Genomic DNA, 11,786 nt, shown 5'->3' with positions numbered 1-11,786 from the left:
TAAGTCTCGCCCAGGCCCGAATAATCTACATACTCATTAGTACTAAGCTTTGGTAACATTTAGCTTCTTAATTTTTGAAAAGAAAAAAAATAGAGGATTTCATTTTTATAAATTTTTGTTTTTTCGAATTATATAGTGATGGTGGGTTAGAGAAGCCCAGACAAAGAAATAAGGAGGTGTTATTGGTTTGGGAACTTTAATGGAATTAAATATAACTGTAATTAGGATTCTTTTAAGGGATTTGGATGGATTCTTCAATCGATGAGAAGGATTTTAGTGGAATTAAAATTGAATGGTTTGAAAGTAACATTTATTATTGTGAAGGATTTTGGTGGAATTCGTTTCCAAATAAGAAAATAAAAAGAATACAAATTATTATTAGAATATCTTTTGCAAATAAATAAACTAAGTAGTTATTATTAAAAAAAACTAAATAGTTGCATCTTTCCACATTTCTTCAGCCATTGCTTCTCTCCAGATATTAGCACTTTCTCTTTCTTGATCTTGTGTCTCTAAAATTTCTTCAATATTTTCTGAATCATCTCTTGCATTATTGCCTGTACTGGTAGCTTCATTGGGATCTTCAACAGGAAACTCATCTGAGCGACAATACTTGCGAAGGAAATTATGTAAAGCTACACAAGCCAATACCAATTCTGCTTGTGTTTTGAAAGAAAATGGAGGAGCAGATTTAAATATTAGAAATCGTGATTTGAATATTCCAAATATCCTTTCAATCACGTTTCTTAAGAAGGCATGGCGATGGTTGAACAATTCATGTGGAGTTTCGGGATCACAACCTTGGCCAGTAAAATCTTGAAGATGATATCTAGTACCTCGAAAAGGAGCCAAAAAACTGCGTCTGTTAGCAAATCCACAATCAGCTAGATAAAATTTTCCTGAAATAGAATTAAAATAGAATTAGTAGCTCATCATTTGATAAACAAAAATATTAGCTTATTATACAAAAAGTTACCTTGTGGAACTTCAAATTTATTAGTTCTCTTCGTTAAAGCATCATATAATACTTTTGAATCATGAGCTGAGCCCTCCCATCCGCTAAGAACATATATGAATTCCAAATCAAAATTGCAAACAGCCAATACATTTTGTGATATTACTCCTTTTCGATTGCGGTAGCTAGGAGCAACACGGTTTGGTACTACAGCTGGTATATGAGTACCATCAATAGCTCCTAAACAATCCTAAAATAGATATGATATATTAGTTTTTTCAAATGTAATAATAAAGAAAAAATAAATTAAATTAAAACGCACACATACCTTAAAATAAGGATACAATCTTGTACTTTCTCTGATTTTCGCAGGTACCGTGAGTTTGGGTTTGGCCATCAAACTTGGAGCAATTGTATTTATTGCCCTTAAGACTTTGTGGAAATTTCTGCTTGTGGCAAATTTTGACCTTTTGAAAGTATCTATTGCCCTCAACACGTTTCCTTTTTCATACAACTAATCTAGTCAAAGTTATAATATATCAAAGACGTGTGTTGAAACAATTACGCATTAAATTTTACAACCAAAGAACTCTAGATAATCTATGTAACGAAACAAACATATAAAGTTCACAGAAATTGAGAAAAGAATTGCAGTACTGATAATAATTACTTACATGTTATCCATAGTGGCGATAGGGAGATCGTACGGAACAGTAAGATACTCGCATACAGTAAGACACCTGCAAAATATTAACGAAAGTGATATGTAAGTACTAAAAAACAACATATGAATATTGAATTGTTTTTGTCAATTAAAGATGCACAAAAAATAACTTACTTCAGTTTGCAGAGTGATTTTTCTTTATAAGTTGCATCTTTGTTTGGGTGTGTCTTAGGCTATTTGCTGTAAACTGTTTATATAGAGAAACTTGTTGATATCTTCGAGATAAGACACAGACCATTTTAAAATATGAAATTGTTGATATTCAGAAAATCTAGGTAACCAAATTCTGTTTAGTAACGACTCAGCACGTAATCTATGGAGAATATTTATGAAAGGAACATAAAAAGTTCAATGGAGTTTGATTTTCTTCAACCAGATTTCGCTGCTTGATCTCAACAACTTCCATGATTTTTTCCCAACAGCCCTTTGCTTCACGTACTCAACTCTCTTCTTATCACCACCAGATTTCTTTATTCCAAAAACTTCTTGAATAAAAACTGAGAACAAAAAGCACAAAGGATTTTTTTTTTTTTGACTTAAAAGCACAAAGATTTTGAAATACAGTTTATGCAAAAGAGATTATCTAGTGGTAATAAGATTGAGATTGAACTCCCAGATCAGACAACCAATGAATTTTACGTTGATATAGTGATCAAAGGGAATGGTATCCTCGGAGGAGATGAACGGTGGAGGAGAAGGGGTTCAGCAAAAAGTTTGATATCCTCGGAGGAGATGTCGGAGGCGATTACAGCGGTGGTGAAGAACGGAAGAGAAAAGAGGATGTGATGTCAGAGGCGAAGCTTTTTGGTTTCTTCGATAAAAAGCTAGGATTTGTTTCCTGTTGTTTTTTATTGAAAAGTTCATCAAAATCTATTATAACTAATTCCTCACGACAATTTGTGTGATATTGAATAACAGGGGAAATTAATTCTTTTCAAATTCTAATTGATAAATCCTTAATCCAATAACAGTGGATTTTAATTCACTTTCTTTAAATCCCAATCGAATAACACTGGATTTCGTTACAGATTTAGATTCCATTGATATTCGTTTGGATTAGTGGAGAATCATCAAGAAAGAGTAATTTTATTTTTGCTTGAAAGCTTTAACCATACCCTTGAAAACGTCTCTAAATTTCGGCATAGTGACCAAGGGAGAAGCTAGACTATTCATTTAGTGGGTGCACATCTACTAAATAATGTATCTAAGATACGTGTGTGTGAACATCGAACTTGAACTGCCGTCGCCCCTGATAGTAACCAACTGAAAAATCAAACGTTCTTAAAATAACACATCAAGCCACTCTTGCTCGAAGATTTACGTTAGGGAGTATAGTAGAAACAGTCATCCACGATTATAGATTTGGATGGACCAACTAACGTATTCTTATATATTAATAATTCGTACTTTTCACTTCAGTCTATGAATTTATTCTTTAAAAGAAAAACCAATGGAACCCTCACAAAAAAACATATAGTATCGCTGTTTCTCTGGTGGTCCATTTGCTGGTATATAGATTTTAAACCAAAATCAATAGTACTTTCTCAATACGCCAACCAAACCAAACCGGAAACTACAGCAAAAGAAAAAGAGTATAAAAAGGAGAAAACAAGAAAGAATCTCGTTTGGGCATTTCATCTAACACTTTGGCTGCATGCTCTATAAACAGAACCCTCGCAAGCAAACATATTTCTCAAAACGCCAACCAAACCAAACCAAACCAAACCGGAAACTACAGCAAAAGAAAAAGAGTAAAAAAGGAGAAAACAAGAAAGAATCTCGTTTAGGCATTTCATCGAACACTTTGGCTGCATGCTCCCAGGCAAATCTAAGCAGAATCTTCACCGAACTGACCGAGATTCTCTTCTTCTTGTCTCTTCTTCATGTCCTTCTCGTATTGCTTTAACGCTTCCTCCATCTTCATCTGCGTTCAAACCCCCCCAAGTTTCAAGAAAAATAATACAAAAAGCACTAAAGCGTAAAGTCGAGCACAAGATGAAGAAACTGACCTTATAGCTAACTTCGACGCGGTGCATCACGTAGAATCCGAGAGTTCCACCGAGAAGTGTTCCGGCTATGATCCTTGCGTAACCCCATGTCATCGAGCTCAACGCCATTTTCCTCCCTCCCTTCGATTACAGTTCACGACTCACGTCTGATCTCGTCTCGTTTTCATTTACGGGAGACGGATAAAAGAACGTACCGAGTGGTTCAATTCTATCTTACGGTTTGGTTTCATGGTATGGCAAACCGATCTGATATCCCGTCCGGTTCAGGTCCATAATAATTAAACAGAGAAAAAAAGGATTATCCTGGTTTATTTTAATTTTTACATTTAGTTATTGCCAGCGGTTTGGTTTTGCACAATGAACCGGTTATTTCGGTATGCCTGTACTTATAAATCGTAGACAAATATGTAAACCGTAAGCATAACTAAGCTGGTTTGAGATGCAAATGCAATCAACCATTCGGTTCAAAGAAAAATTCTGAAACCAGTGCCAAGTGATCGCTACCCAACTCCTACAAAACCAAAGACGAACAGGGCTTAAAAACATTAGGTTAGGTTAGGTGATTGTGCTGGTAGCAAAAACATCGGGTTAGTAGCAAAACTTACTTGACAAGGAAGGCCTCTGGTTTTGCAGAGAACATCAATGGGAAGTGTATCAAGAACTCTTGCAGGTGCAATACCATCCGAGTACCTGTACCAGACACATACATGTGTTTCCAATTAATTCATCTTATCAATTTTCTAAATTTTGGTTTCATTTACAAATGTTTATACCAGAGGTAATCAACCGTTCCAAGAAATTTGGAGTGATACGAGGTTGCTAGAGGTTCACCAACAGAGTCCCTAGTGTTTATTGAACCCTGTCGTGTAACCATTACCATGATCAAATTTGTCATTGTATAGACTGTAAAGCTAATTTTGTGCGTGTTACCTTAACTGAAGCGTATGAGCTATGGAGTTTCAACGGATGCACAGCCCAGTACGAGTTCTCTTGCCCTGTCGCAAGACGGATCTCTTCGTTGGTCCAAGAGCTATTAAAATATCTGGAACCAGTGAGTATCGACAACTGTTTTAACACTTACATAGACCTCAGAACACAATGGGTATTTCACTAGGTAGACACCAAACAACCATTAACTGCAGTAAAACCTGGTCAAATATTTAAGAAAATGAGCTTTTACCTGCTTATGGAAGTTACTGTATTGCTAGGTTTACTTCCTGTCTCAAGAACTTGGTTTGGAAGACGATTTCTCTGGCCAGACAGCTCCCTTTTGTCATGTTTCATGATATTCAGCTGTTAAGAAACATTGTTAAGACCAAAGAAACCATAAGCGGGAATATGAGCAGGTAAACTGAAGGAAGAGTACTATAGATGTTGTTCATACCTCAGCGGACGCCAAGAAGTTGTACAAAGGACTCTGCTCGTGATAACATCAAATAATGAGTAAACAAATACAAACACCGAAGTGATGAATGCGTTTAGTACCTGGGGTAAGCTATTGTAATCACCGCCTAGAACAATAGGAATATCACCCCATTTCTTAGAGAGAATGTGAGCCTTTGAGCAGAGCGAACGGATCTATCAATCAAGATTCAAGAATAAGCCATATATATATATATATGAACAACTAGGAACTCAAAGCTATGAGTTCACGTTTTGTGAACACATGCTAGTTGAAACATCTCTTGACTTCAAGCTACATGACAGTCAATTGTTTGTGTAGTTCATCTACCAATTAAACAGACGATACCTACCTGACCCAGCTTCACATCTCCTCTACTTGGATTATAAAGCACGTGAATGTTACCCACAAGTAGCTTTCTTGACTTAGACTTCCGCAGCTAACATAAACCCCACAAAACTAGATCAAAGTATATATACATGAAATAAGGTTATTTAAAACATTAAGAAAGAATGGCTACCTCGAGAACAGAAAGTTGTGCAACATTATCACGCATCCCAAACTGGCTAAACTCAATGTTTTCCCTCTCTAAAACCCGAAACCTTTTTGTCAAAACAACATGTGATTTCTAACAGATGTTGGTCATTCTTCAGAGTGTGAAAACATATATGAGCGAAGGCAGTCTTTGCTTACCTGTCGGTCTTCCAAAACATTGCGCATCCATCGATGTTATCTCCAGTTCGCCGCTGCCATTGCAAAGCTTATATTTTGTAGTCCTTCTAAATGAAACGAACCATCGATGTTTGTACATCTCATGCCATTCTCAACAAAAAAAAATAAAATCTTATTTGATATGGTGTACATAAAGAGGTAAAACAGAGCAAACCTTGTAGGAACCAGAGTAACCAGCTTTCTCCATTATGCTAAACAGATCAAAATACTTGTCTACTTCCTACAGATCGAAATACTAGTCTCCATCAAAAAATCAACAACATAACTTTCTTAACCAACGAACTTAAAATCAACAGAGGGTCAAAGATAAAGAAAAAAAAGAAGAAGGAAAGCTTGTTTTAATTACCTGCATACAGATTATGTCTGGTCTGAGACGAATGAGTTCCTCGCATATCAACCTTTTGCGGTAACCCCACTTGAGGTAAGGAAAAGAGACATTGGAGTACAGATCTTTGTGATATGATGAGTTTCTATCTCCAAGTATATTGTATGACACGACAGTGAATCTGTCTGAATCTATATTTACCACATAAAAAAGACACCAATTAAGAACAAAGAAGGTACACGGAGGAACAAAAACTCGATCCTAGCTAGGTAAATAATATATCTCACAGGAGGCTTGGAATCTCAAAAACGAAACCCTAAACCCGTTCACAACGCTTGGTGCCTCGGTTCATGGATACATAACAACTTGATGGATACGAAACAGTTATATCATCATCATCATCGTCATACACTACGTACTACCTTGGGAAACGGGAGAGGTATCTGAATCAATCCAGTCACGAGCGATCCGAGAAGTTGGCATTTGATCGGCATGTCGACGCCTAGGAAGAGGGTTGTGCCATTTACGGCTGTATGAACGATTTGAAGAATCTTTGGGATCGGACGGTCCAGATGTGGAGGAGCAGGACACGAGTAAGCTCGCATCGCAAGAGGAAGGAAAAGATAGAGACAACAATAAAGGAGCTCGGTGGTGAAATCCAGACGAAAGATGGCCAGCAAAGGAGATTCGAGAAGATCCGCTTGGCCGTGACCAAGAACAAGCCAGGCAACGCATTTTTTTTGGTTTTGTGGAGAGAAATCGAAAACCACACACAAGACAACCGCTTGGCGCCTTATAGATAATATCTTTCCTTACAAGTTGCAAACCGTTTTGTCTACTCTCTCTTCCAGTCTTCCATAAGCCCGTTATCAAAGCCCATATAAATATCATTCCATTGTTGTGCATGTGCTTATTGTTATTGCAATCAAGAAAGTAAACTTATTGCAGAGATTTCCAAATATTTCGTAATTTTTTTTTTGATAAAGCATATTTCGTAAATTTACATACACGGAAGAAGTTTTACAGCTTTAATCGATCAAAGCAATCACGACAAAAGTTTGAAAAAAACCATAGCAATAATAGAACCAAACCTAATCAGTTGACAACTTGAAATTTCTTAAATTTACCACAACATACTCTAATAATAATACTTTTTCTGTTTTAGAAAGTTAAATGTTTTTTAATTGTTTCAAAAATACATATTTCATTTTTAGGTATTTTTAATAATAATAAATTATAAATCTCAAAGAAATTAATTATAATTTTTAAAATACTGTTAATTTAAAATTATAAAAATGTGAATAAAAAAATAAAATTAAAATTTAGTATATATATATATATATATGTATTTAATAAATGTGCAAACATAAAACATGTACTAGTATTTTTTTTTAAAGCTGAATTGTATTCCAAAGAACAAAAGGAGTTTGGGAAGCCTCAACCGAGAACTCTTTTTTTTTTTTTTTTTTTGGTCACTTCCTCAACCGAGAACTCAAAGTGACAAAAAGAGAGGGATACAACCACCCACAGAACAACATAAAAAAAATAAAAACCATGAAAGCCAAAGACTCTCTTTCATCAACTGTTTTTTTTTTTATTTTTCCTATAAGTAAAACATTCTTCTCTCTTTTATTCAACTCGCTATCTTCTTCACTTCACACAATGTCTTCCGCAAGATTTTTATCTCTCCTCTCCGTAGTCACTCTCTCTCTTTTCCTCACCCCGACCGATGCTTCCTCTCGCTCTCTACCAACATCACACGAAACGACCGAACTCAACGTCGTTTCATCTCTCCAGCAAACACAACACATCCTCTCAATCGACCCCACTCGCTCCTCACTCACCGCCACCACCACACCCGAATCCATCCCGGTCTTCCTCAACTCCTCCTCTCCACTATCCCTCGAGCTTCACTCCCGAGACACTCTCCTCGCGTCACAACACAAGAACTACAAGAGCCTAGTACTGAGCCGACTCGAGCGAGACTCGTCCCGAGTCGCCTCCATCATCTCCAAAGTCAGACTCGCCGTCGAGGGTACCGACAGCAGCGAGACCCGTTACCAACCCGAGGAGCTAACGACGCCCGTCATCTCGGGAGCCAGCCAAGGAAGCGGCGAGTACTTCTCACGGCTCGGTGTCGGTACCCCGGCGAAGGAGATGTACATGGTGCTCGACACCGGAAGCGACGTGAACTGGATCCAGTGCAAACCCTGCTCCTCCTGCTACCAACAATCCGACCCGATATTCGACCCGAGCTCTTCCTCCACGTACAAGTCCCTCACCTGCTCCGCTCCTCGGTGCGCTTCTCTAAGAGCCTCCGCTTGTGGCTCCGGCAAATGCCTCTACCAAGTCCGTTACGGAGACGGATCCTTCACCGTTGGTGAATACGCTACCGATACGGTGACGTTTGGCAGCTCAGGTAAATTAATTAGATCATAATACTCCGGTTTAGTTACATGTTATGAGTTGGTTTAGCTTCCCTTCACTAAACCAATGTAACAAACCGAATAATCAATTCATTCAATATTCAGGTAAAGTAGACAACGTTGCGTTAGGGTGCGGTCGTCATAACGAAGGACTCTTCACCGGAGCAGCCGGTTTACTCGGTTTAGGAGGCGGAGCCTTGTCGATGACGAGCCAGATCAAAGCCAAGTCTTTCTCCTACTGCCTCGTCGACCGCGACTCGGGCAAATCGTCGAGCCTCGACTTCAACTCGGTGCAGATCGGCGCCGGAGACGCGACGGCTCCGCTTCTCCGCAACAGCAAAGTCGACACTTTCTACTACGTCGGGCTCACCGGGTTCAGCGTCGGCGGTCGGCAGGTCTCCGTCCCCTCGCCGGTGTTCGCCGTCGACGCTTCGGGCGGCGGAGGAGTGATCCTGGACTGCGGAACCGCCGTGACTCGGCTCCAGACTCAGGCCTACGACTCGCTGCGCGACGCGTTCGTCAAGCTCACGGCGGATCTCAAGCGGGGGACGTCGAGCATCTCTCTGTTCGACACGTGCTACGATTTCTCGTCTCTCTCCACCGTGAGAGTCCCGACGGTGGCGCTGCATTTCACCGGCGGGAAGACGCTTAATCTCCCGGCGAAGAATTACTTGATTCCGGTCGATGACGCCGGGACGTTCTGCTTCGCTTTTGCTCCGACGTCTTCTCAGTTGTCGATCATCGGGAACGTGCAGCAGCAGGGGACACGTATCACTTACGATCTAGCGAATCGTCTTATCGGGTTGTCAGCTAATAAATGCTAAACAAGTTTATGATGATTAGTAGTTTTACGGATATCAAAGTAAAACTCTTTTTAGTTCTTGGTTGTTTAATGAAAAATAAAATATGAAGTGTGAATTTCTTTTTTCTTTTCTCTCTTTTTCGTTTCTTCTAATTAATCAGAAGTTATTTTTCGGACTTATTTATCGATTATAAATTCGAAAATGATGTAGGCTGAGGCTCTGAGCTAGGTTTTTTAGTTTTTGTTTGATACTAATAACACATCTCAAAATGTTTTAAATCTATACTATATAAAAGCAAGGACTTATAACTAACGAAAAGTCTTCAGATAACTTTTGGTGTGGCCCTTATCTTGGGAGTGTATTTACATTGCTGTCTGGAAACAATCAGTGTGAATGTAAACTTTTTATTTGACTCAGATGTGAAAAGTTGAGTTAAAAACACACACACAGGCTACTAGTCCCTTTTTTTTACATCTAGTCAACAGATTGTCTGATAAAAATAGTCAAAGACACTATATGACTTATCCACTAATTTGAACCGAAGGAAGAACATATTCAATGATTTATCTTTCCAATTTGTTTACATTAATTCCGGAAGAAGAAAACAAAACGGTTTGTAAACCATGTCATTTATGTGCATAAGTTTACATTACATGCACAAAGCCACGTCTTGGAACGATAGACGAGGGACGGGTGGACTTTTAGGGTTTACTTAGCTTAGTCATTCTAGCAACTACAGAGTAAATCATGTGTAAAAGTCACGGGGTGAGGAGTTACTAACTTGGACCGTTTCTGTTTCACAAAAAAAAAACTTGGACCGTTTCTATTTTCTGTCATTAAAGTCATTAAACTTGAAAAAAATGATTAAACTTGAACTTTCTTTTTATTGTATTCTAATTTGTTCTATATGAATGATACAGATTATTATACGCTGCTGTGTATGATACATATGCGTAGACAGAAATCATAAAAGTTTTAACAACTTCAAGAAAATGCCATATCGTTTTTAAAGTTAGATGAACGGGTGACGGCAAAACATTCTTATCGAAAATTAAAAATACTGTTTTTTTTGTTTCAATCAATCTTATGGAGAATTTTAGAATTTCCGAGTTATATAGGAGTATTTGTGTATTTTCAAAGAAAATTTGCATGATAGTGATGCCTAGTATTCCAAAACCTGGCGACACGTTACACTAACTCATAATGAATCCTTATGATAATATCTTACGTTTCAAATGGTAAAGGGGAATCCTAAAGAAGCTGGCTGCACTGCAGTACATGCATGTTAGAATGGAAATAATTAGGTGAAATTTCAAATATAGATCACAAGTCTTTCTTATTTAAAACTTTCTTGCTAATGAAACGTTCATGCTAAGCGTCAGTGTTCTTAGATATTTGATAACGGTTTTGTAAAAATTACAAATACATGGACGCAACGTCGGTAAGGATGATAGAGATGTGAGATAAGAATCAAATGCAAAAGTGGCCCGCCATTCATTGTATTTTGCTTCTTTTGGACACTGCCGTATGAATGCTGTCTACGCAATTTCTGTCTTTCCGATTACAAATAATCATATTGTACGGCATAACTTCCTTCACCAGCAAATATTATTAACATTATTTATATGCGTGGCGCCCATATATTACATATAAATAATATTATCGAAACACTTGCATAAATTTGCGAGTGTGGAGATTCTGAAAAAGGATCGCCGATCATGTGTGATGCTTAAGATTTTGGAATCTAGTAATGTTTGTGATCGGTTTGTCCTTATTGTCTTTCTGATCAACTCTTCCTATAATATGATTTGATCTATGGTGTTTTATACTGTGATTTTGAGGATAGTGATATGTACGTTAGAAAAATAAAGAATGGTAACAGTCATTTAATTCACAGCGAGAATAGCATGATTTTAGAAATTATGGGATAGTTTTCGAACACTGGTAAAAATGAACCATATTATACGCTGCCAGCTAGGACGAGTTATCATCACCCCTGCTAAGAATTATCATTTTCATCACAAACAAAATCATTTTGTCAAAATGATATGTCATCAATGATCTATCCGTCTTACCCTAAGATATGTGAACGCTTGGTAAGAAGAAATTGTGGCAGAATTTTTTTTTAGTTGTGGCATATTGTTGTGTTTGTCTATGTTATATACTTCTATGTTCAAGTCGAGCGAAAAAATATGTTAAATGATATCGGTAATGTATTTGGCTAAACCGTTGACAATTTTTGAGTGGTTAATGAAGAAGTTGAAAGAAGTAGAATAATGGATAGCTTTTTTTTGGAGCTGAACGCGTGTATCTAGTCTTGAATTCGATTTTTTTAGAAAATAAATGATTACTATTTGGATAATTTGGACTTGAATTTTGGTATATGTAGTTAAAAACGTTTTTGACCCAA

General features: G+C 37.6%; 4 protein-coding genes across 11 annotated transcripts; 1 reads left to right on the top strand and 3 right to left on the bottom strand.

Annotated features, from left to right (window-relative positions):
• Positions 1-261: 261 nt before the first annotated feature.
• LOC108858097 (uncharacterized) lies at positions 262-2,573 on the bottom strand. 5 transcript variants are annotated; one of them, XM_057011409.1, is made up of 6 exons: positions 2,053-2,573; positions 1,794-1,866; positions 1,630-1,695; positions 1,284-1,474; positions 977-1,205; positions 262-899 (listed from the first exon to the last, which is right to left on the bottom strand). In XM_057011409.1, exons 4-6 carry the CDS (start codon positions 1,350-1,352, stop codon positions 430-432), a joined length of 768 nt encoding a protein of 255 aa, XP_056867389.1. In that variant the 5' UTR covers positions 1,353-1,474; positions 1,630-1,695; positions 1,794-1,866; positions 2,053-2,573; the 3' UTR covers positions 262-429. The 5 variants fall into 5 exon arrangements, with proteins under 5 accessions (XP_056867389.1, XP_056867386.1, XP_056867385.1 ...); XM_057011406.1 differs by having other exon boundaries at positions 1,794-2,176; positions 2,319-2,573; XM_057011405.1 differs by having other exon boundaries at positions 1,794-2,573.
• Positions 2,574-3,048: 475 nt separating this feature from the next.
• Positions 3,049-3,952, bottom strand: LOC108859198 (uncharacterized). Its single transcript, XM_018633070.2, has 2 exons — positions 3,689-3,952; positions 3,049-3,603 (listed from the first exon to the last, which is right to left on the bottom strand). Exons 1-2 carry the CDS (start codon positions 3,794-3,796, stop codon positions 3,508-3,510), a joined length of 204 nt encoding a protein of 67 aa, XP_018488572.1. The 5' UTR covers positions 3,797-3,952; the 3' UTR covers positions 3,049-3,507.
• A 21-nt stretch (positions 3,953-3,973) lies between these two features.
• Positions 3,974-6,962, bottom strand: LOC108859197 (carbon catabolite repressor protein 4 homolog 3). Of its 4 annotated transcripts, none has more exons than XM_018633065.2 (13): positions 6,570-6,962; positions 6,169-6,338; positions 5,977-6,042; positions 5,784-5,836; positions 5,611-5,692; positions 5,443-5,529; positions 5,174-5,266; positions 5,073-5,105; positions 4,869-4,981; positions 4,619-4,730; positions 4,450-4,547; positions 4,294-4,378; positions 3,974-4,199 (listed from the first exon to the last, which is right to left on the bottom strand). In XM_018633065.2, exons 1-13 carry the CDS (start codon positions 6,880-6,882, stop codon positions 4,140-4,142), a joined length of 1,365 nt encoding a protein of 454 aa, XP_018488567.1. In that variant the 5' UTR covers positions 6,883-6,962; the 3' UTR covers positions 3,974-4,139. The 4 variants fall into 4 exon arrangements, with proteins under 4 accessions (XP_018488567.1, XP_018488569.1, XP_018488568.1 ...); XM_018633067.2 differs by having other exon boundaries at positions 4,619-4,718; XM_018633066.2 differs by having other exon boundaries at positions 4,462-4,547; positions 6,570-6,960.
• Positions 6,963-7,698: 736 nt separating this feature from the next.
• On the top strand, positions 7,699-9,502 carry LOC108863475 (protein ASPARTIC PROTEASE IN GUARD CELL 1). The gene is made up of 2 exons (XM_018637910.2): positions 7,699-8,566; positions 8,679-9,502. The coding sequence occupies exons 1-2, from the start codon at positions 7,702-7,704 to the stop codon at positions 9,395-9,397; spliced, it is 1,584 nt and encodes a 527-aa protein (XP_018493412.2). The 5' UTR covers positions 7,699-7,701; the 3' UTR covers positions 9,398-9,502.
• The last annotated feature ends 2,284 nt before the right edge of the window (positions 9,503-11,786 follow it).

Source organism: Raphanus sativus, chromosome 5 (assembly GCF_000801105.2).
Source record: "Raphanus sativus cultivar WK10039 chromosome 5, ASM80110v3, whole genome shotgun sequence".
In the NCBI taxonomy this organism is placed as follows: domain Eukaryota; kingdom Viridiplantae; phylum Streptophyta; class Magnoliopsida; order Brassicales; family Brassicaceae; genus Raphanus; species Raphanus sativus.
This window is presented reverse-complemented; position numbering and strand designations above follow the sequence as displayed.